The sequence below is a fragment of the Lachnellula hyalina genome, assembly GCF_007821495.1.
Source record: "Lachnellula hyalina strain CBS 185.66 chromosome Unknown contig00083, whole genome shotgun sequence".
NCBI classification, from domain to species: domain Eukaryota; kingdom Fungi; phylum Ascomycota; class Leotiomycetes; order Helotiales; family Lachnaceae; genus Lachnellula; species Lachnellula hyalina.
The window spans coordinates 64062-84405 of record NW_022157197.1 but is presented as its reverse complement, the minus strand read 5'-3'; the positions used below and the strand labels follow the sequence as shown (position 1 = coordinate 84405).

Genomic DNA, 20344 nt, shown 5'->3' with positions numbered 1-20344 from the left:
AAATATCGTTGTCCCGCCTCATGCTGCTAGCTGTTGCCTCATCAGGACTAGTTTGTTAGTTAGTTGTTGTTGTAGTTCTCCCCCTTTCCAGCTTCCAACGGGGACAAGGCGCTGCAAGTGACAGTATCGGCCATGTCGTGGCAGAGTTGTAGCACAGGCTCAGGCGTTTCGACCCAGCTGAGTGGGCAAGCCACCCGCGTCCCATGAGGATCACTCAGGGCACACATCAAGCCTTCATCACTTTGTACCTGTCTTTGTCTTATTGACCGATTATTATGGTACAAATTCTTCTCTTTGCTGCCTTCCACTACAGCTAGCAGCCAATGCGCCCAGCGGCACCGTTTACCAAGTCCTCCTCTTGCGCCCAGTGGCCGCCGGTGTCAGACCTACCTTGAGAAGCCCGGGCTCACGGCGAGCGAGAGCGACGGACAGGACAGGACCCGGCCAGCTGGGAAGTTTTCGTTGGAAGAGAAGCTCACGAGACGAGTCCACCCAACTAACAGGCGAGACTCGTCCTCTGTTTCTGTTTCTGCCGCTTCAATTTCTCGAGCACCAGGTATGTACATGTATGTGCCTCTCGATCCTGTCAATACCCATTGCCCAGGCCAGGATCCGGAGCTAGGACCACCACCCCCTCTACGCCACAAAAAGAAGACCCTGCTGGCAATCCCAGCCCTAGGCTTGATCGCTGCGTTCGCGTGCTGGCCTCAACCGTAACCGCTTTAACCCCCCCCTCTGGCGCCAAGAGTACGGCTCGTGCTGATGTCCCCATAATAACGTATATGGTCCTACAGGCATCCGATCTTCATCATCTTTAGTATCAGCCTACTCCGTTCTCTTTCACTACTCCACAAACGTTACTCTGAACCCCATCAAACGTCTCTCAAATACATCGACGAAAACATCACGAACTCTTCTCTTCACCTGCTTGTTCTTAGGTTTACCTCTACTCAACTTTGGTTCTGCAAGAGAGCCTCGTTCAACTTGATACGCTGGTCTTCATACACTTGAAAGTTTGATCAACCACAACTCTCTGATTCGAGGACGATTGACAATTTCTCACCTGCTAGCAACGACCATACGCCTACTTGTCATTCTGATATTACTTGAATGATCCCATCGATAGGAACGAGCCCTTCGTTGATCGCTGCCATCGATCACTTTTAGAAAAGGCCCAACTACAATAGAGGCATTGCCAACTGTTCTAGGTCTCAAAGAAATTGCTACAGCCTATTCAACCTTCCACTATTCAATTTACGGTTGATATTACCCGCTTCCGGGGCTACACGGCGGCCACTGCACTGGAGTTGACTTGGCCCTATTGGAGATCCGTGCTTATAGATCCCGCCGGGCGTGTGGATTCACATACCTGGATATAAGAGGCGCGTTCCCCTCCGCTTTCCTTCTATATCTGGATTTTCGGTCCGTCCAGTTTCGTTCGGAACTCGTCTTCAGGAATCAAAAGAAATGTCCACGATGGCATCACACCGGAGAGGTCCTTGGTCCCAAGGCGAGGATGCATATCTAGTCCAACTTGTGCATACCCAGGGAGCCTTAAATTGGGTTAGAATCGCTCACCTCATTGGCTCGCGCTCTCCAAAACAATGCCGTGAGCGATACCACCAGAATCTGAAATCGTCACTCAACCACGAGCCGATTAGTCCTGAAGAAGGAATTCAAATCGAGCGTCTGGTGTCTGAGATGGGAAAGCGTTGGGCTGAGATTGCCCGGAGGCTTCATGGCAGGAGCGACAATGCAGTCAAGAACTGGTGGAATGGCAGCATGAATCGACGCCGACGTCTGGTTCTCCGCCGTAGGACATCTACACAATGTCCCAACTCCTTCGACGAACAATCTATGCCTCTTTCCTTTGCCAGGCCACCGGCAAACCGGCCACTCACCATCAACGCTTCTTCTTACCACCAGCGAGCTGTTGAAGGCCCTCTCCCATCTCCAGCAGCTTCAGAAGCCTCGAGAGCAGAATCCGTAGACGGTCCTCCGTCACTTGTCTCAGACTGCGGATCCACCTTTTCACTGTCCCCCCGCTTGAACACCTCACCTGTCGATCTCCGCCCCATCAACGGGTACGCAGTAAACGACAACAGAAGACTGAGCCTCCCTATGCTATACTTCCCACCCAAACCCTTCCGCTCAGATGCCGACAACCACGCCCATGCCTTTCCCTCACGCTTCCATGCCCAGCCTGCTGAGTCAACAGGACATACGCTTCCTTCTTCAACCTGCCGCCACCCACCCAAACCCGAGCAGTACATGATAGCCTCTTCACCCCGAGAATATCAGCATGATTGTCGAATACAGGTCATGACAGCGCCGTCTACGCCTATGCAGCTCCCGCCTCTTCAAAGGCCCGGCCACCCAGCTCAGCCCCGACAGCAGACAGCAGAGCGCGATTCCAGGATGCATCTATCTTCCCTGCTTGGTTGAAGTTAGTCGGGCTCCTTGTTCAGTTCAAACTTTCATATATATCTAGGGACGGACACGCGGGTACAAAAAAGCGTTTAGCTGGTTATCCATGTTTAGTTTTTGTATAATGCGTGTCTTGGGGGCTTACTTCGTCATATTACCACCAAAGGGTCTTTATCGGTGGTCCGGATTCAGGGAATTGGGAATGGGAGGGGGATAGGATAGGATAGGGTCATCCATCATGAACAACGTTTTCCCTTACTCTCGCGGACATCAGCCAGCCAGCCTCATGCTGCAGCAAAATTTTCTAATACCATGTACATTTGTTCATCTAGATACCCATCCTTTACCATAGCCGTCGTGTCTGAGCATTCCTTGTACCTTTAAGGACTGCTCTTTACACCAACGGACTTTTACAGTACAGTACAGTTTAGTACATTACATTATATCATACACATCCGTTTTATGCTGTTCTTTTCGCGAATATATTAGGCTATGCAAAGTGATTTATACCTAAGGTAGACCTACATATGCCATGAAGAAAGGGGGCCAGTCAGTTGATCAATCAAGCACATGTAACACTAACCAGCCAAGTCCACAGAAACGCAAAAAGCAATTCTCGCTCTCTCCCGCAATTCTCCCGGAGAAGCATACCCCGTGAATTACCTACCCACATCTATATCTACATGTACATCTGCAAGATGGCCATGCCATCTCGTCTTCCTCTCGATCGAATATCATACATACCCATACCCATACCCATACCCATACCACATCACATCACTAGCCTACCCCTACTGTAGTACCGTACCGGATCCTACCTCCCTACCTTATCTTACATTTAGCGCCCCGCCACAAATTTGCTTTTTCCCTTTCTTTTCCCACCTATCCAACGTACCGTACCGTACCGTACTTTCCAGTCGATCTCGAGGGAACTTCTAATTTAATGCCGGTAATGCATTGCGTGCGTGCAGATCAGATCGGATCGGCAGATCAATCTCAATCATAATAGTCAGTCATATCTGAGATCTGATGGGTCCGGATCTGAGATGGTTTTCGCTAGGCTAGACGCGCTGCCAACCTAATATATTCATTCATTCATTGGCATCAAATCAAAGCAAAGTACGCACGCACTGCGCAGGCATTAATTAACCTAACCTACTTCTCTCTGCATCATGATATCAACACATTTCAAAAGCAAAAAGGGACAGTCAGTCTATAGATAGAATAGCATCGAGTGCTCCGTACCGAAATATATTTGATATAATGATTCTCGTCCACGAAAATATCTATCATATAAATCGCAAATCGCAAATCGCAAATCGAAAGCGAAAGCGAAAGCGAAAGCGGAAAAGAAAAAGAAAAATGTCCTTTCGCGTGTAATGGGTATCTAGTAACACATTATATCACGAGCAAATGCCATCCATCCATACTTCCTTCCATACTCCATTCCAAAAATCCGAAGAAGTTGCCCTCTGGATTCATTTCGCCCAAGATGATATCATATCCCTAAAGACTCCTCCGCTGCAAAGATGTACAATAACGCAACGCCGTTCTAATGCATGCCTAGATTTGACTCCTAAATTCTATAGATAGATGTCACCTCCTTCATTCGACACCCACCGGCGCCAAGCCTCATCATATGCAGATTCCAGATCCGAGACCCATCTACGCGTATCAAATAGGGCACAAGTCCAACGGCTATCGAAGAGGATTTTGCGTAGCTCACTGAGCCTGCCAATCCCCTCCCCATGGCCAGAGGGCTGTATCTGGTAGTGAAAATTACGAGCAAGTTCAATTGCAAACTTCTCGTACTGGTCGTCATCTTCCGCAATGAGCTCTCTAGCCGCCTGCCGCCCTTCTTCACTATTCGGCAACGCGCCCTTTAGGATAGACGCTGCCATTCGAGAGCACATTTTGTATTTATATCGAGGAAGCGTCAACAGAGGAGTGCTTGACCATAAAACATCAGCAGCAGTCGTATGGGCGTTACATTCTGGGGTGTCGAGAAAAAGATCGCAAACTCTCGCTCGAGATATATGCTGGTGCTTCGGGGCTACATCTGTGAACCAGATTCGTGATGCAACGCTGTCTCCTGCCCACTCTTGTGCTGTTCGTTTCAGATTACTTTCGCCCAAGTCGGGGAAGCGTAGAAGCCAGAGAATTGCTTTTGGAACTTTGTCTAGTATCCTTAACCAAGTACGAAACGTCGTAGGCTCAATCTACTCTCAAGTTAGCACTGATCGTTCACCCCGAATGATTGATGGTTGCAAACCTTATATAACTGGTTGAAATTCCCAAGAATGATTGCATCATCAGATAGGCTTGGAAATAGATTTTTCCGCATTTTCCATCTCTTGGATTGCTCATCCTCCCAACTTGACTGGCTTTCGCGAGATTCAGACTGCGCGTGATCACAGCAGAAAAATGTCTCCTTGCAGAAAATTATATTTTCAGAATATACCCAGTCTTCGTCATCATGCGACTGTTGGTCCAACAATTGATCTTCGAGGCCAAGGTTTTGTCTCGACGGCCGCAGTGTGTCCGGTGGGATGGCGGTTTTATCTGCAAGTATATAGTCACACCACTCTGCTCCTAGGGTTCCCGCAAATCCCATGAAAGACATTTGAATAGGAGCGGGCCGAGCGGCAAACACTTCATTTCGTGCTCCCCGGGTATAGCCATTTAAATTGACGAGTATGTGGATTTCATCCTGGACAATTTGATGGACCAGGCGGTCTGCGGACCAAGTGCTTGCATCGCGAAATACTGGTGCCTCTCGCTCGATTTGTTGCCTGTGCACAGAGTTGTCACTAGCTGTTGTAGCATAACAAAATGCTCGCGCTCGAGCTGGGTTATGGAAACCGAAGACCGATTGCATTCTAGAATCGGAGTTAGTTATAGACCTTGCACTTCCAAATAGTGGCACCTACAAATGAGCCAAGGGGTGGTTATTAAAATCAGATGATACATATCCAACATTGAGGTGTGGTGTTGGCGGTGATGGTGGTGAGAAGACAGACGTAGGCATCCATGGTGCTCGAAGCGTCGAACAGGAAATTCTGAGTGCATTACGTTGAGAGATCATACGGATGTCCTTGGCGGATAACGGACACGTAAATGTATGGAAGGGTAGAACAGTTGGCGCAGTCGGAACTGATAGGCTCCCTGGCAGTTGTGGTCTTGGATAACTAGAGGATGGGAGTGATTTTTTCTTGACGTGCTTGTCGTGGTACCATCTGTGCATGGATCTTTTCATAGCTCGTTCAATCAGTCCGACAATACGTGACCCCTCCCAGCGGTGTCCGGCCCAAGCACTAAGGGTTGCATGTAACTTTGCTCGCTTTTCTGGTGCCCATCTGCCCCCAGTATCTGCTGCCTCCAGGTGCTGGAGAAGTTGAAGTAAAACTTGATCCTGAAGAGTCCCACGACCCCACGCTGAGCCTTCTTTCAGTTGCTTGGCAACTATATCGACGACTCGCTTCATCCAGCCTCCGCCGACAGCATTTGTCCTGGCCTCGGTAATCATTCCTGTCTCGTCGACATGCCAGCGATCGTGTCTCCCTCCATCAAGAATGACACCCCCTCTTCCAGCCCAATCGCAAACAGAATTCAGGGCGTTGGCAAGCCCGCATACTGCTTCAGCAAAGTCCGGGCTAGATGCAACTGCACGCCTGTAGTACTCAATCGCATCACTCGTTCGGCCCTGGTCCTTGACCGCATTGGCGAGATTTGCCAGGGCAATATCAAATGAGCTGTCGCAGGCAACTGCCTTTTCATACATTGTTATTGCGGAAGATAGTTGCCCAATGTCTTTGAGAAGACTCCCAAGATTGGTATAGATGTGAGCATGCCTCGCGTCTAAAAGCAGTCCATAATTGTAATATGCCAGGGCCAAAGCAATCCCGCTGCCGGGAACAATGCCAGCTGGAAGATTAGGAGCATCTCTCTGCACGATTGGACGATGAGACGCTGGTTGCTGGACACTTGCTAACAAGATACCCACATTGTTGGCTGTTGATGGACTCGGCTGGAGTGACAGCGACAGATAGTAGAGCGCCAAAATGTCACCGACACCTGTTGGCATTCTTGTTATCCTTTGTTGTGAGCTACTATTCGACATTGCGTCTTGGAATATCTTTGCTAGAGACAAGAGAGAGTTGCTAGTGGTCGATATTGCTGCCTTTTTTGCAAGACCATGAGGAACATGACTTAGACCCGGCAAATCACCATCTTTCGCAAATACCAGCTTGGCAGTTTGTAATGCCTTATCTGGAGTGAGGAGAAGCGGGGATGGCCCATCTTCTGTGTTTGAGGGTCTGAGATCTGAACGCAATGCAGCAACCCCATCTAGAGTAAGAACATTGACGATTCTTCGAATCAAGCCCTGTATCCCAGGCAAGCCCCTTCCAGCACTAATGAGAACAGCGTCTTCGAAAGCTTTCGAGGCACCGTTGACGTCACCAAGGGCATACAACATGTTGCCTTTCGCGTGGACGAGAGCCAATATTCGCCCGTTTTCAGATCCCGGGACTGAGAAGCCACTGGAGCCAAAGCCAGGCTGCATGAAGCTGTCTTCGCCATCTCGTGTTGAGGGTGACCGAATCAGGTTCTCACCATCACCATCGTAGTCAAGTGCGATGTGCTCTGAGGACGTACCCACTGACCCACAAGACTCACGATCCGCATTACTTGATGTTTCGCTGAAGTAGTCCTGGGAGTCTTCAGACTTAGGGAGTCGAAGTGAGCGTTCTACAAAATCAATAATAGCGACAGCTTCGTTTCCTCGATGGTCCCCACAAAGGAGTCCAATAAGGTGCTCGACTGCTTCAAAGTAGCTGGGGCGAAGTTTAACGGATTGCAGCCAATGCTGCTCCGCCTCTTCACGCCTATTGAGACAGAGGAGAGTGGCCGCGAGATTCGATATTGCTTCAACATGTCTGCTCGCAGAGTTAGGGAGCCGGTAACTGTAGAAAATATGCTGATAACTTACTTTGGATCGATAGAAATGATCTTTGAATACCATTCGAGGGAATTGTGATACTGCTCTAGCCCATATGCCAGACAGCCTCCCAGCAACATCCCATCAATCCAGCACCAGCCACTTTGTTCGCAAAGGCTGGTGAGAAGCTCAAGGGCTTCCTTTGCCTTGTGAAGCGCATTTGTTGCAGGATATTGAGGCGCTTGAAATGGTGACATATATTGCCGCCCATCAGCAGTAGAAATTCGTGGACGTCTCGTATCACGGATGCCGCCTCCTTGCCAAGCGTTATAGTCGCCACTTGCGCCTCTCTGATTTGTTGGCCTCAGCATAGAGCCGACGTGTCTTGCACTGCTGATATCACTTGGCCCCGAGTGCAGACCAGCCCATTGCGAAGTACCTAGGTAAGATGCCGGTTGGCGAGGCGGCTTTGGATATATACTAGTCTTCGAATAGGTTCTAGAGCCAGTAGACTGGCCTGAAATTCTGCTGTCTTTCTTTGACTGATGAAGGAATGCCAGTAGGTCAACGTATATGCTGTGGGCCCAAGAAAGTGTCTTCTCTTTGAATCGATGACTACTGGCCTTGTTTACGGATTCTGCGGTTGGGGTTCTGGACCCCTCCGAGCCCTGTAAGTATGCTGCGCTATCAATGCGAAAAGGCTGTGGCTGCGTTGACGTCTCAAAGCGTTGACCCAGTACGGAGGCACCGTTTTCCTGGAATTGAAAAGCAGGATGTCCAATGCGCACTGAAGGGTCAACTTCAAGATTGGCAGTTGGCTGTCGGAACCCGGTCAAGAGATCAGCAGGGGTTTGTGGGTGGTTCTGAGGGGTTCCCTCCAAATAAGACTCTCGCATAGAATAGTGATTCCCATGGCCACGAAATGCGGCTGGCCGATATGGAACAAATTTGCCATCAGGCCAATATGGGCCATACAGCCCGCCATCATTAGATGCCGTAGGGCCAGGGGATGGTTGATAAGGTGGCTGAAGTACAGTAGGAATTTGAGTGCCAGTATTAGGGTAATAAGTGGCAGGTTGATGTGTTGCTATATTATCCCAAACATTGTGAGACGCGTCCGGCACTGGAGGATGGTGTGTCCAACTCTCCATCTCACCTGTCATGCGCTGTTCCATACTACCTCCGTTGACCCTACCATATTGATTTGGTTGCGGATGGCTCCACCCTGAATGTCCAGACCTGCGCCGTGAGTTCTGGCCATTCAAGATGGCTGGTGAATATATATCACCACGATTTGCAGAACTATCCGAAAAAGGGAGTATGACATGCTTCAGCGCCGGCGCTTTGCTTGACCATTGCACAGGTATGCCGGCATCGTAGCCTGCCGCAAGTGTGCCATTTGGCGTTTTCCTACGAAGCATATGCTCCGAGGGGTCGTTGTATTGTGACCCAAAACCCTGCTCCGAAGAGCTTCCCCGGGCAAGCCCGGTTCGACGAGGGGCGTGGTTGTCGAGGGGATATGTACGGTGAGGTTGAGCAGGCGCAGATGGCCCATATTCTCGCGGGCTTCGAAAGGGCAAAGGTGCGGCAGGCTGGTCAAATCTTCTTGGGCTTGGAAGGGGCTCAAAGGGAGGGACAGCAAAGCCATAGCTGCCGAATTGCTGAGATAGTCGGGGGTGTTGAGCAATCTGAGGAATCATATTTATATTTGCTAGCGGCAGCAGCTCGATGGAGAGTAAAAGAGGAGATGCAAAGTTGGGGCATGTAACTGCTGGACTAAAGTAACAAGACCTTTAAGAGTCTTGTCAGGTCATTAGTTCCAAGGAGTGCCAATACCTGCACGAAGGAGGGGAGAGTCTGATCTGTTGATCATCTCTGCCGTGATGCGTCGCAGCCCAGGTGGGCGTCTTGAGATATGCCCACCTCTTCAGACGAATGACGCAGGTGGGGGTGTTGAGTGCGACTTTTTGAGATGTTGAAAATCTGTTCTGAGGATACTTGTTCGTGTTGATGGAGCCTATCTGACGTTCGGTGCTGACATGGGATTTCAAGGCTCAGACGCAGCTAAGCGCGCGTCTAGTGGACCACATACATGCAGGTAGGTACTGTAAGTATTCTTGTGATCTCGTGTAGTTGGATACTTGCAATAAATCAACACTTTAGCTGGGATTCTTGAGATGTGCATATATTTGTTTTAAATTGTCATATTGCAGTTTTTTCAATACTGCGTTCCGAAGCATTTACATTTTTCTAGGACGTCCGTCATCCCGCGTATTAGCAGAGCCTAAGCTTACTTCTACTTTCCAAGCCAGTTGCTATTAATCAGTATCATCCAGTCAATTAAAGAGTTAAAACTTCACTAGGCTCTGTACGAATTAGAATGTTTCCCAGAAAGATATGGACCACTATATCCACGCCCAACCAAAAGGAAGAGGGATATCGCGGTGAGTAATCGGACAAAATCAATCTTCTTGAACCAAAAATAGGCCAATACCACAGATGAGCCAGTCCTCGAGGGACTGGGGGTAGAGGCCAGAGTGTTTGTCAAGTGAAGTGCACGCATATGGGGGAATGTATTGGGGGGTCACGATCGATAAGCATCTTGGGCGACTTGGTGGAAGTTTCATGCCATTTGCTGCTTGCTTATTGTGCAAAGTCAATCCCATAATACCCCGCGAAAGAAACAGAAGCCAAATTTTTCATTCTTCCGGGACTGCATTCCAGTCAGTATACGATTGCTCTCAAGGCTGGGGGAGATGCTTACTCTCGATCTCTCCGCTCTCGATATCATCGCTGATATCCTTCGGGCTTCTTCCATCTACCTGGCAACCAACGCTATAAGCCGTTCCCAAAATCTCCTTCACGGTACCCTTCAATTCCTTTGCCAGTGACTTAAATCGCATTGTGCGAGCAATCTCGATGATCTCATCAAGGGGAATAGACTTGGAGTGTTTGATGTTCTTCTCCTTCTTGCGATCACGAGGTGGCTCCTTGAGTGCCTTGATGACCAGGGAAGACGCGGATGGGACGACTGATACGGCGGCTTGTCGGTTCTGGATGGTGAGCCTTACGGTGACCCGGAGACCTTTCTATAACACCGTCAGACCCTTGCGCCACAGATCTTTCGATCTTCCAAAGCTCGAGCTTACCCAATCGCCAGTTGCCTTTGCAATGTCTTCTCCGACCTTCTTTGGTGACAGACCGAGAGGACCAATCTTTGGGGCGAGCGCGGACGAAGCACCGATTTCACCACCTGTGGCTCGAAGGTGGCTAAAATGTTTCAGTTAGCAAATATCCTGCTCTCAACGCTGATATCGGTCTTCGAAGATCGCGGCAAGGGGGTTGAGACTGGGACTTTGTTGTTGAAGGCAATCGCGGTGCCTTGGAGGAGGGGAAGAGGAATAGGATGGTGAGCATACATGATCTTGATCTCTGTGGGGTCGATCTTTGGAGCTGTTGAAACATAAAATTAGCCCGTGTATTAGAGAACAGGTGCAGGCCTATGCAGGGAGACTTACGCATGATGGCGGATGATTGATCGCGATGTCGTGAAGTTCAGTGGAAGATTTTCGAGATTCTAGTAATTGCAAAAAGCAGTGTGCAGAAGTTAAGCGAGTGCACGCTAGTGAAAAATGGGTCACATCGAGGTCGAGGCTGACAGACGAGGCTAGGTACCGTACCTTATCGTCCCCATCTCAAATCTCACCACAATCACCTGCTTCATGCAACAGAACAGAATAAAAAAGAGTACTAAAATAGAATACCCTAGAGATCACAAGAAATCCCGTGAATTGAAACATACTGCTACGATAACCGTAATAGTTGACACACCGATCTCCAGCGATAGAACAGAGCATCACGTTATTATAGTTGACACCACGGCGTGCGTAAGATTCGGTCAGATCAAGCTCAAAGCCACATATGCATTCAACGCCTTCACTTAGGCTTTTGATTTTGTCCTACGTCTAGCTAGGTATTACATATGATTTTCTTATGCCAGCCTTCCTTACCTGGCCCCCCTACCAAGCCTGCTGATGCCTTGGCGCCTCAATTCGCTGCTCAGTTTGTCCCGCTCACCGCAAGTCTGTACAAAAGGTTAGTCAGAATTATACAATTCCGAGATCGCCATGACTTACTTCATAAGATGGTCCATAAAAGTCTGAAGGGAAACGTCGTCAGTAAAGATGGTCTGTGCTGTTTGAGCGCCGACTCCTCCATAGGCACCTGTTGTGTGAGTGGTAGATGGGTTAAGCTTTGATAACAGGAATCGAGCTTGCGAGCCACCGGCATCACAGACAATGAAACGCGGCAGTGGGAATCGGTCAGTGATAAGTTCCTAGGTAATGTTAGCAAAGTAGACTGTACTTGAAAGTACTACTTACTCTAGCATCCTCCTTTGGCTGCTCCAAAAGAGAAGCGAAGTTCTCGTATCCTTCCTGATCTTGATAGCCAGCTTTTCTCCATTCTGCGACAGTCTCGCCGTGGAAGATCAAGATGTGGAAGAATGTATCAAGCAGCAGGATATGGGTGGGCTGGATAGAAGTAGAGTCGAGCAGAACCGGTTGGCTACCATCCTGATCGAAAGTGTAGGAATCCAGTGTAGGTTGGATCATGATCAGAGAGTTGCTAACATCCTCGTGGTTGAGAACATGTCTGTAGAATGCAGTTTCATCGGGTGAGTTGTTGAAAACTTGAAGAAACTGACTTCTCCGCAGATGGAACATGAACTGAGGATAGAGAGTAAAGTTCTTTTCCAGGCGGAATGAAGATGGATCATCTTTTCGGTAGTCGGCAAACCGAGAACAGAGTCGAATCAACATCCGGTCCACCCATCGCAAGACGTCTGGGCCATCATCAACTTCTGCTTTGAAGACAGCAATTCTGGACATAAGGACAGCGGCAGCTTCCTGGTCAAAAGATTGGGCAATGGCTGGGTCTCCAGCTGGCCCACTAAGGTTCCGTGATACAGTGGTAACGCGGAGATGGAACTGGCCTGAGGAGTGCTGGTAGTATGTCAGGAATTGCATCATGCCTTTTTGTGGTGTTTGCTGGTGCTGGGCTGGTCCTCCCTGACTAGCAATCTCGAAGTATATTCCGTAGCTAGCATTGGGGTCAATGCCGCACATCTTCCAGGAACAGGTATTGCCAATACCACACTCCGTTTCGCCTACCGATGTCGACTTTTTATTCATAGATACCGCATGTCCGATTAAGCCGGTGACCTTCAGCTCTTTTGTCGTGAGGACTTCGAGAGACGCGTTGAATCCCATGAGAAGGTTGTCGTTGCCATCCTTCTCGAAAACGCGAACAAACGACTGCTTGAACATTGATGAGGTGAAACTATCTGTCAAGACCATATGGCCACCAGTGGAATTTGCAAGCCCTTTCATTTCCAATAACCCAACTTGATCCAGACAGCCAGCAAATATATCGATGATGTGACCATTGTGGGCAGTTCTCTTGGCAAGGTTGTCGTAAAACTATTCTCGTCAGAAACCGAAATAGGGGTCTATTTGTAGCATTTCCTACCTTCAAAGCCTTCTTGTAGTATTTGATGTTATCCCTGTCAATATCATGATGTGATCTGATGGGCTCTCTTAGTTCAGGGCCAACCACCAAACCTGGTCCTTCTGTTGCAGGCCCACCAGTGAACAGCATAATTCTACCACCGGCATTTTGAAATGAAGATTCCAACAACCCCACAGCAACACTAAGAGCAACTCCTGTGCATCTGAGATTCCTCCGATCACTAGCGACTGGCCAGGGGTCTTTTTGGAGTTGTTCCAGAGCTTTGGTGAGCTGGAATTCGCATTGTTGTACGGGAAGGAGGAATCGAGCTGCTGGTCCCATCGGCGGCATTGGACGGCCAGGTTGCTGCTGTTGCATGCCAGGTCTTAAACCAGGTGCTAACAGGCCCAGCATCTCCTGCACCTGCTTCGCTGAATAGTCCTTACTACCTCTGAATACGTATGATTTGGGGCATTCCGTATAGCCAATTTCATGAACTTGTGCCTGAGGATCTGTCAGCCCACTGAGAATTACAGCCCAACGTTGGTGTGATATACCATAGTCCCATATGTTACCAGTCCTACTAAAGCGTTCTCTGGTAGGAGACTCAGACTCATAACCAGAGATTCCTTTAGAGCTGCCAAACTGTCCTCCTCCTGGCAGGTATCCACGACATATAAGAAAATAGGCGGACTAGGCGCAGGTCTCGAAAGCCGATACTCAATGGTGGTATTTGTTGGGTGGAGCTCGGGGGGGATCGCATTTGCAGTGATGTCCTTGTAGTGCGGTGGAAGGGGGTTTCGAGACAGGCAGAAGGGGCAAATCCAGAGGCGTGCTCGGACATCTACTTGGCTATGAAAACTTAGCATACAGCCATATTTTCAGTCCTCCCAAAAACTTACCAGAAGGGATTCAGTACGGATCTGCATGGTTGCTTGCAGATGACGGGTTCGAACTGCAACACAGGAGTGTCGGGCTTCTCTTTCAGAGGTGTATATAATGCACCGATAGGTACAACGAGGCGCGAGGCTTCCTATGGGGATTCAGTATGTATGTTTCTCTTTTTTGCCTATGGCCTTGACTAACCATGCGAGAGCTAGGAAAGACGTTCCAACTAAGACGGAGTCCATCTCGATCCTCGACCTCCGACCACTGCAAATCCAGTCAGAATTGAGGCATCCCAAGAAGCTAGCGGGGATGACAATTACCTGTTCCTTCAAGGAGTCGATATCCATGGCTGAATGCTTGGTGGGGAGAAATCAAATGGCGTTCTACACTTGGGCGAGCTCCGTCCTGGATACAATGGTTTTGCGTGGGGACGGTCTCCTGCTGGGGCGGGGAATTGGAATGGGAGAATGCAAAGTGGCGGTGTTCAAGATTCCATGACAATGTAGAATTAGTAGTGTGTCAAGATGTATGCAGATGCAGGTGCAGTCTCGGGCAGAAGGTGTTCTCTTCAGTAGTCCCGTCAACTTGTGGTGGCTCTCAACTGAAGCCAGATGGCGATTATTGCGATGGCCCTGTATCCAGGCATCAACAACAAGCAAGGCAGCCACGCTAGACCTAAAGTAGAGTAGACTCACTTTAGCGATGGAAGCAAGATAAAAACTTCGAGGACGTGCGGCCTTTTCTTTCCCTTGATTTTTATAACATCGCCAGTTCCAAAAACATTACTTAACGACAGCTGCTGTTTTACCCCTAAAGCCTGCTGTTTTCGCGCTGTGCGAAGAGTAACCATTTATCGACCCGTTGCTGGGCGCCTGTATTCGAGAGGTCGTTTCGACTTTCTTGAGAACACGGGAATCAGCTGAGGTTACAGACGACCGCATTCATGTGCCCGTTCCCGTTCAACTCGACCAAGAACACAAGAGTTCCTTGCCATATCATAAATAATGCAAGTGCAGTAGGTAGCCTGTTGCCGTACAATATGCAAGATGCCTGTCGCGAAAGCATGATCAGCAGCAGTGCTCTAAACTATCTTGACATCCATCCATTGAGCCTTCGACGAGGCAGGTTTGCGTGCGTTTCCCAATCCATTGAAATTGGAATCCCACGCCTGCGCTGTGTATGAATCCCCTCATATCACCTCGCCATGTAATCCAATTTACTGCTCAATCATCTTCTGGTCCGTATGTTGATGTGGAAGGATTCTCAGTTGAGCTTCTCGCTTTTTCGTATCTGCGCACCGCCACTGGTTCATCTAGACCAGTATTTATATAATGGGAAGGGGTCACACGTGTGCTAAAGTAAAAAATCACTTGTCTACGAGCAATACTGTTGTGATTTTAAACCTATCCAGCATCTCTTCAACGTCTAGGATGCCTTGGTCATACATCATTGTCTCTGGGATGTAAAATCATGCAGGATAAATATAGTAGAGACATCCGTTACCTCATCCCCTACTTATTCCTTCAGGTGTTCCTCGACGTGCGAGATCGCATGCGCCTTCTCACCATCTGGCAATCCCCCACTATAAGTAATAGCTTCAAGCTTGTTCGCCGAAGTCTCCTTCTCACCCTCATCAACGGCATCAAGCTCTCCAAACAACTTGTCCATACGCTCGAGCGAGATACCCTTAGTTTCGGGAAGGATAACAATCACCGATACCTTTCCTGTTAGTTGCTTCCTGGCCTCTAACTTTGGACCAAAACTTACCAGCGCAACGACATTCAAACTAAAGAGCAACCAATAGCTTTTGGCCCCGACTTCCTGGTTGAACCTACCCAAGCAAATTAGCATGGCTGAATATCGAAAGGTGGCACGAAAGCCCCCGGGGCATGCTCCTAGAGCTGCCTCGTGGGGAAAAGAAGAGACTTGCTGACCTGGGCCACGGCTGCGTCAACGCCAGCAAACAAACAGTTTGTCCTAGAAGCGAGAGACCAAACGCTTTATCTCGCACCTCCTGAGGGAAGATCTCCGAGGCGATTGCTGGAGTAACAGGACCGTTTGACCAACAGTACGTTAAACCGACAATGAAGAGCATGGCCACTTCGGCGATCGCAGCGGCTTTGTTCGTATTATCCGGGTAGGTCGTGGTCAACGATGACAGAATGAGGAGTGCGATGCTCTGAATCAAGAACCCAGCGATAAGCAGGGACCTCCGGCCAAACTTGTCTACTGTGAAGGTATTGACCAAAACAATAACCAGCTGCAAAGCTGCCTGGATACCGTTGATGGCCAAAGCTTGGTGGCCTGCGTTCCAGCCAAGGGATTCGTAGATCAAGGCCGCGTACATTGTCAAAGCCGCTATACCGCCAAATTGCTGAAGGGCCATAGCATACACGCCGTATGCGAGACGCTTCCGCATACCGGCACTAGACAAGAGACCAATGTATCCGGTCTTGAATCTCTTTCGATATTCGTGCGAGGAGACCAGTTCATGAAACTCGAGACGCACGTGGCCATCATTGGGACTACCTGAGCGAAGTTTGGCGAGCGCTTTGAGACAGACTTCCGGGCTGTCTGGGTATTTCTCCATCAACCAACGAGGCGATTCTATATACCAGAACGACACGACGACGAAGGCTACACCAATGGGGATTTGGATCAAGTTGGAGACTCTCCAGGCAATGTTGTACGGAGATTGGTGGTAACTCATTCCATATCCAGCCCAAAATGCTATTAGTGTTCCTAGTTCTACAACAAATTAGTATCGTACTGAGGGAGAGCAAGAGCTGAGACGATGAAGCACTCCTCAGGAGCTCAGATATAGCAAAACCGGGGAAGAACAAAGGAACAGGCTCGTTACGGTATCCGAATTGAGAAACAGTGCCAACGAAAGATCCACGCAGACTCCGTGGGGCGCATTCGGCGACGTAAAGGTTCGTTGCTATATAGACACACCCAAAGCCGAGACCGGTGACGAGACGGCCCACGATGAGAACTGCATATGTGTTTGGGACAACTTGAATGACACTATTGGTTGTAAGAATCTCGTCCCCGTCCCTGTGAGCACTCAACTTACACCCCAATAATCATTACACAGATGGATATCCGCAGAGCCCAGAGTCTGCCTACAAAGCTAGCCAAGGTTCCTCCTACAAAAAGCTGTGCCAAACCTGAGGGATGTATCTTATTAGTACTCTGTACGATATAAAGATATTGATATCATCATTGGTGCTGTGCTGTACTCACCCGTTGCAGCCCAGGGAATAGTGGCAATGACACCACTCCTGGTAGAGTCGATATTGTAATAATGCTTGAATTGTTTATCCGCCAGGATAACGGTCATAATACCGGCATCATATCCATTGAAACAGGTGGAAAACACCATGCCATAGAGCATGAGCGCCGCATAGCGGTCATGGGGAGGGATGAACTTCTGTAAGAGTCCCATTGTGCCACGCAGATGAATTTCAAATGTAAGTTAATTTTGAAAGAGTGCGAAAGAAACTTGAGCTTGAACTTATCCGAGGAAAGCCAAGTATTCCCATGCCGCTGATCGTTTCATATATTCCCTTGGGGACCCCGGATATATAGACCCTGGCAATAGGTGGAGTTGATTCGAAGTCTTCAGCCCACCAAGGTTGTATTCCGGTGGGGGGATGCGGGGTGCGTCCGGTGGGGATGGAATCCCGGAGGGGTAGCTAGGTAGTTCAGCCTCGAGCTATGGCTTGATCTGCAGCTATCCTGCATGATACCCATTATTCCCTATGATTGAATTATAGAAAGATGTCTCGTGCCATGCCACGCCATAAAACGTCGGTTTTTTCATTCGTCTTCAATCCTCTCTTATGTACCTCGGTACCTCGCGAGCAGCCATGGCGTATCCTCAAACGACCTTTTCCCATACGAGCTTTTCCTCGCCCACTTTCATCAGCCGGCGGCGTGAGGTGGTATATTCGACCACTTTGCTGTACCAGCTGAATGTTCTAAAGTCGACTGGTCGCTATCATGCCTTCAAATTAGAATGGCATCCGTGCTACCGCGATAAACCCGACGTGTGGCCTGTCCCCAACCATCTCTTCTGGGATTCAGATGTTGCTAAATGGATAGAAGGCGCCTGTTATTTCCTCCTGTGCGAGGAAAATCCCACCATCAATGGTGCGGTGAAGGAGTTGGTTGCTATGATCCGGTCTGCTCAGCAAGCGGATGGGTATCTGAATATCCATTTTACCGTCGTTGAACCTACTAAGCGGTTTACGAATCTGAGAGATCTTCATGAACTGTAAAGAAAATCTCACTCTCATTTACTTCACTTGTCACTTGAGACCTTTTGCTGACAGAAGGCAATCTCAGGTACAATGCCGGTCACTTGATCGAAGCGGCGCTAGCCCACACCCAATGTTATGGAAATGACTTGCTGATGGAACCCGTTCTCAAATACGTGGATCTGCTATGCGCAACTTTTGGGCCGGGGCCAGAGCAGAAACATGGGTACCCGGGCCACCCAGAGATCGAGCTGGCATTGCTTCGTCTGTACGGAGAAAGGAAGAATCCTAAGCACTTGGCTTTGGCCGAGTACTTTATAGCTGAGAGAGGAAACCCGACGGGGCAGGATGGGCGCCATTACTATGATGTAGAGACAGAAGCCAGGGGGGACAGAGAACACGAACGACCCGTTTACTATCCTAAAAGTAGATCGTACTGGTAAGTTCGAAATGAAGGGGTGTGGGGAGAGACACCTGGTGAAAACGGAATATCATTAATCAACGGGGCTTTGCAGGTATCAACAAGCACACGAACCCATTGTAAACCAACAAACCATCGAGGGACATTCAGTGCGAGCCATGTATCTCCTCACGGCTGTAGCGGACTTGGTCCGTATCCAGGGCCCCTCGAGCCCAAAATCTGCAGATAGAACGAATGCTCTGCAGCGCCTCTGGCGAAACATGACAGAAAAGAAAATGTACCTGACCGGAGGCATTGGCGCGCAGAAACAGTGGGAAGGTTTCGGGATCGACTATTTCCTACCATCTAGCACTGATGAAGGGGGGTGTTACGCAGAGACCTGTGCAGCTATTGGGGTCATGATGCTCGCTGAAAGACTTCTTCAAGTGAGTTGGATCATCCGCCTGCGGGCTACAGTACTTTTCTAACACGAGTTGCTAGCTGGACTTGGATGGAAAATATGCGGATATCATGGAGCTCTGCTTCTACAACGCGGTCATGACCGGTATGGCATCCAACGGAAAGCAATTCACCTACATCAACCAGCTCGCATCCAGCGATTCCGACTTGTCCAGACGAGCGGAGTGGTTCACTTGCGCGTGCTGCCCTCCAAACGTCACAAGACTCTTGGGGTACATTGGTGGATACCTCTGGTCGTTCCGCGTAGACGAGAACGAGAAATCCCAATCCGTCGCTGTAGATATCCACATGTACTCCTCTGCCACCCTCTCGATACCAATAAATGACAGCGTGGTGGAAATCGAGCAAGACTCCAACTGGCCATGGGAAGGAAAGATTGAGTTTACAATCCGTAACCCTACGGACGTAGCAATGACCATCAAACTGCGAATCCCGGCCTGGGCTACCACTTGGCAGGTATGACAATCCATTCATCCCCAAGATTCATTCATACAACACCTTCCTTTCAAACTCCACTAACACATCCCCATCCAGCTCTCCCCACCTCTCCCAAACGCCCACACCAGCAAAGGCTACATTTCCCTCACCCCCGCCTATCTAAACGCCCACCCAACCTTCCACCTAGAAATCCCCCTCCTCGCACGCTTCATCTCACCGCACCCATACACGAACCAGCCCATCATCGCACTAGCCCGCGGACCCATCGTATACTGCGTTGAAGATTTCGACAACCCGTGGGTAGACGACCATTTCAAATCTCTGGTCCTCGATCCCTCATCCCGCGTGGCAGAAAACACAGTAACAATGCTGAGCTCTACGCCGAAAGTGGGAGAGGGAGAGACAGAGGCAGAGTCGTATGTAGGCTTAACAGCCCATAATGCCGCTGTCCAAATGCTTGAAGACGAAAATGATGAACATGAACAGCTAGCACCACACCATATACCGCTTGTACATGCTTCTGATTCTTCTTCCACTCCGCAGACACAGCAACAGCAACAGCGACCTGGTATGGAGCAACTGCATTTCATACCCTACGCGCTGCGGGATAATCGAGGGGGCAAGGGACACATGCGCGTGGGAATCAGGAGGAAACTGTAATTGTAGACCGTAGATGAGAAGCCTAGCCCAGCCAGACAGACAGACACCCCAGAAGTCATTCATTCATCTCATCTCATCCACCCCTTCCTTCAAGCTTGATCAGTATCCCCGCCCAATCACACCATGTCTCGAATATTCGAATACTCGAATGACAGGTCCATTTCGCACTAGCCTGATATCCACGTAAGATACAAAGACTGCGTATCTGCGCTTGCATCACACTGTACTTGATATTGTTCGCTTCGCGTGCGCTGGACGCTCAATCACACGACAAGTACCTACCTACCTAGTGAACAAGATTCCTCGAGAGAGCATAGCATACGCTACGCGCTCCAATTGCCA

At 49.2% G+C, this 20344-nt stretch overlaps 7 protein-coding genes across 7 annotated transcripts; 2 read left to right on the top strand and 5 right to left on the bottom strand.

The window, feature by feature from the left end:
* Positions 1–1476: 1476 nt before the first annotated feature.
* On the top strand, positions 1477–2445 carry rca-1 (Myb-like DNA-binding protein; the record flags this gene model as incomplete). The annotated part of the gene is made up of 1 exon (XM_031150616.1): positions 1477–2445. The coding sequence occupies one exon, from the start codon at positions 1477–1479 to the stop codon at positions 2443–2445; it is 969 nt and encodes a 322-aa protein (XP_031004657.1).
* A 1565-nt stretch (positions 2446–4010) lies between these two features.
* SEC (putative UDP-N-acetylglucosamine--peptide N-acetylglucosaminyltransferase) lies at positions 4011–9066 on the bottom strand (the record flags this gene model as incomplete). Its single annotated transcript, XM_031150615.1, has 4 exons — positions 4011–4646; positions 4700–5306; positions 5358–7364; positions 7418–9066. The coding sequence occupies 4 exons, from the start codon at positions 9064–9066 to the stop codon at positions 4011–4013; spliced, it is 4899 nt and encodes a 1632-aa protein (XP_031004656.1).
* Positions 9067–10107: 1041 nt separating this feature from the next.
* rpl-12 (60S ribosomal protein) lies at positions 10108–10888 on the bottom strand (the record flags this gene model as incomplete). The annotated part of the gene is made up of 4 exons (XM_031150614.1): positions 10108–10455; positions 10516–10636; positions 10786–10819; positions 10885–10888. 4 exons carry the CDS (start codon positions 10886–10888, stop codon positions 10108–10110), a joined length of 507 nt encoding a protein of 168 aa, XP_031004655.1.
* Positions 10889–11425: 537 nt separating this feature from the next.
* Positions 11426–14109, bottom strand: SEC23 (Protein transport protein; the record flags this gene model as incomplete). Its single annotated transcript, XM_031150613.1, has 8 exons — positions 11426–11450; positions 11503–11702; positions 11749–12846; positions 12896–13378; positions 13432–13726; positions 13777–13907; positions 13961–14026; positions 14083–14109. The coding sequence occupies 8 exons, from the start codon at positions 14107–14109 to the stop codon at positions 11426–11428; spliced, it is 2325 nt and encodes a 774-aa protein (XP_031004663.1).
* A 1168-nt stretch (positions 14110–15277) lies between these two features.
* MST4 (Sugar transport protein MST4) lies at positions 15278–16352 on the bottom strand (the record flags this gene model as incomplete). The annotated part of the gene is made up of 3 exons (XM_031150612.1): positions 15278–15448; positions 15530–15593; positions 15697–16352. The coding sequence occupies 3 exons, from the start codon at positions 16350–16352 to the stop codon at positions 15278–15280; spliced, it is 891 nt and encodes a 296-aa protein (XP_031004664.1).
* Positions 16353–16834: 482 nt separating this feature from the next.
* LHYA1_G005667 (uncharacterized protein) lies at positions 16835–17210 on the bottom strand (the record flags this gene model as incomplete). The annotated part of the gene is made up of 2 exons (XM_031150611.1): positions 16835–16932; positions 17009–17210. The coding sequence occupies 2 exons, from the start codon at positions 17208–17210 to the stop codon at positions 16835–16837; spliced, it is 300 nt and encodes a 99-aa protein (XP_031004665.1).
* Positions 17211–17634: 424 nt separating this feature from the next.
* Positions 17635–20002, top strand: hypBA1 (Non-reducing end beta-L-arabinofuranosidase; the record flags this gene model as incomplete). Its single annotated transcript, XM_031150610.1, has 5 exons — positions 17635–18041; positions 18113–18463; positions 18540–18870; positions 18926–19360; positions 19439–20002. The coding sequence occupies 5 exons, from the start codon at positions 17635–17637 to the stop codon at positions 20000–20002; spliced, it is 2088 nt and encodes a 695-aa protein (XP_031004666.1).
* Between the last annotated feature and the right edge of the window lie 342 nt (positions 20003–20344).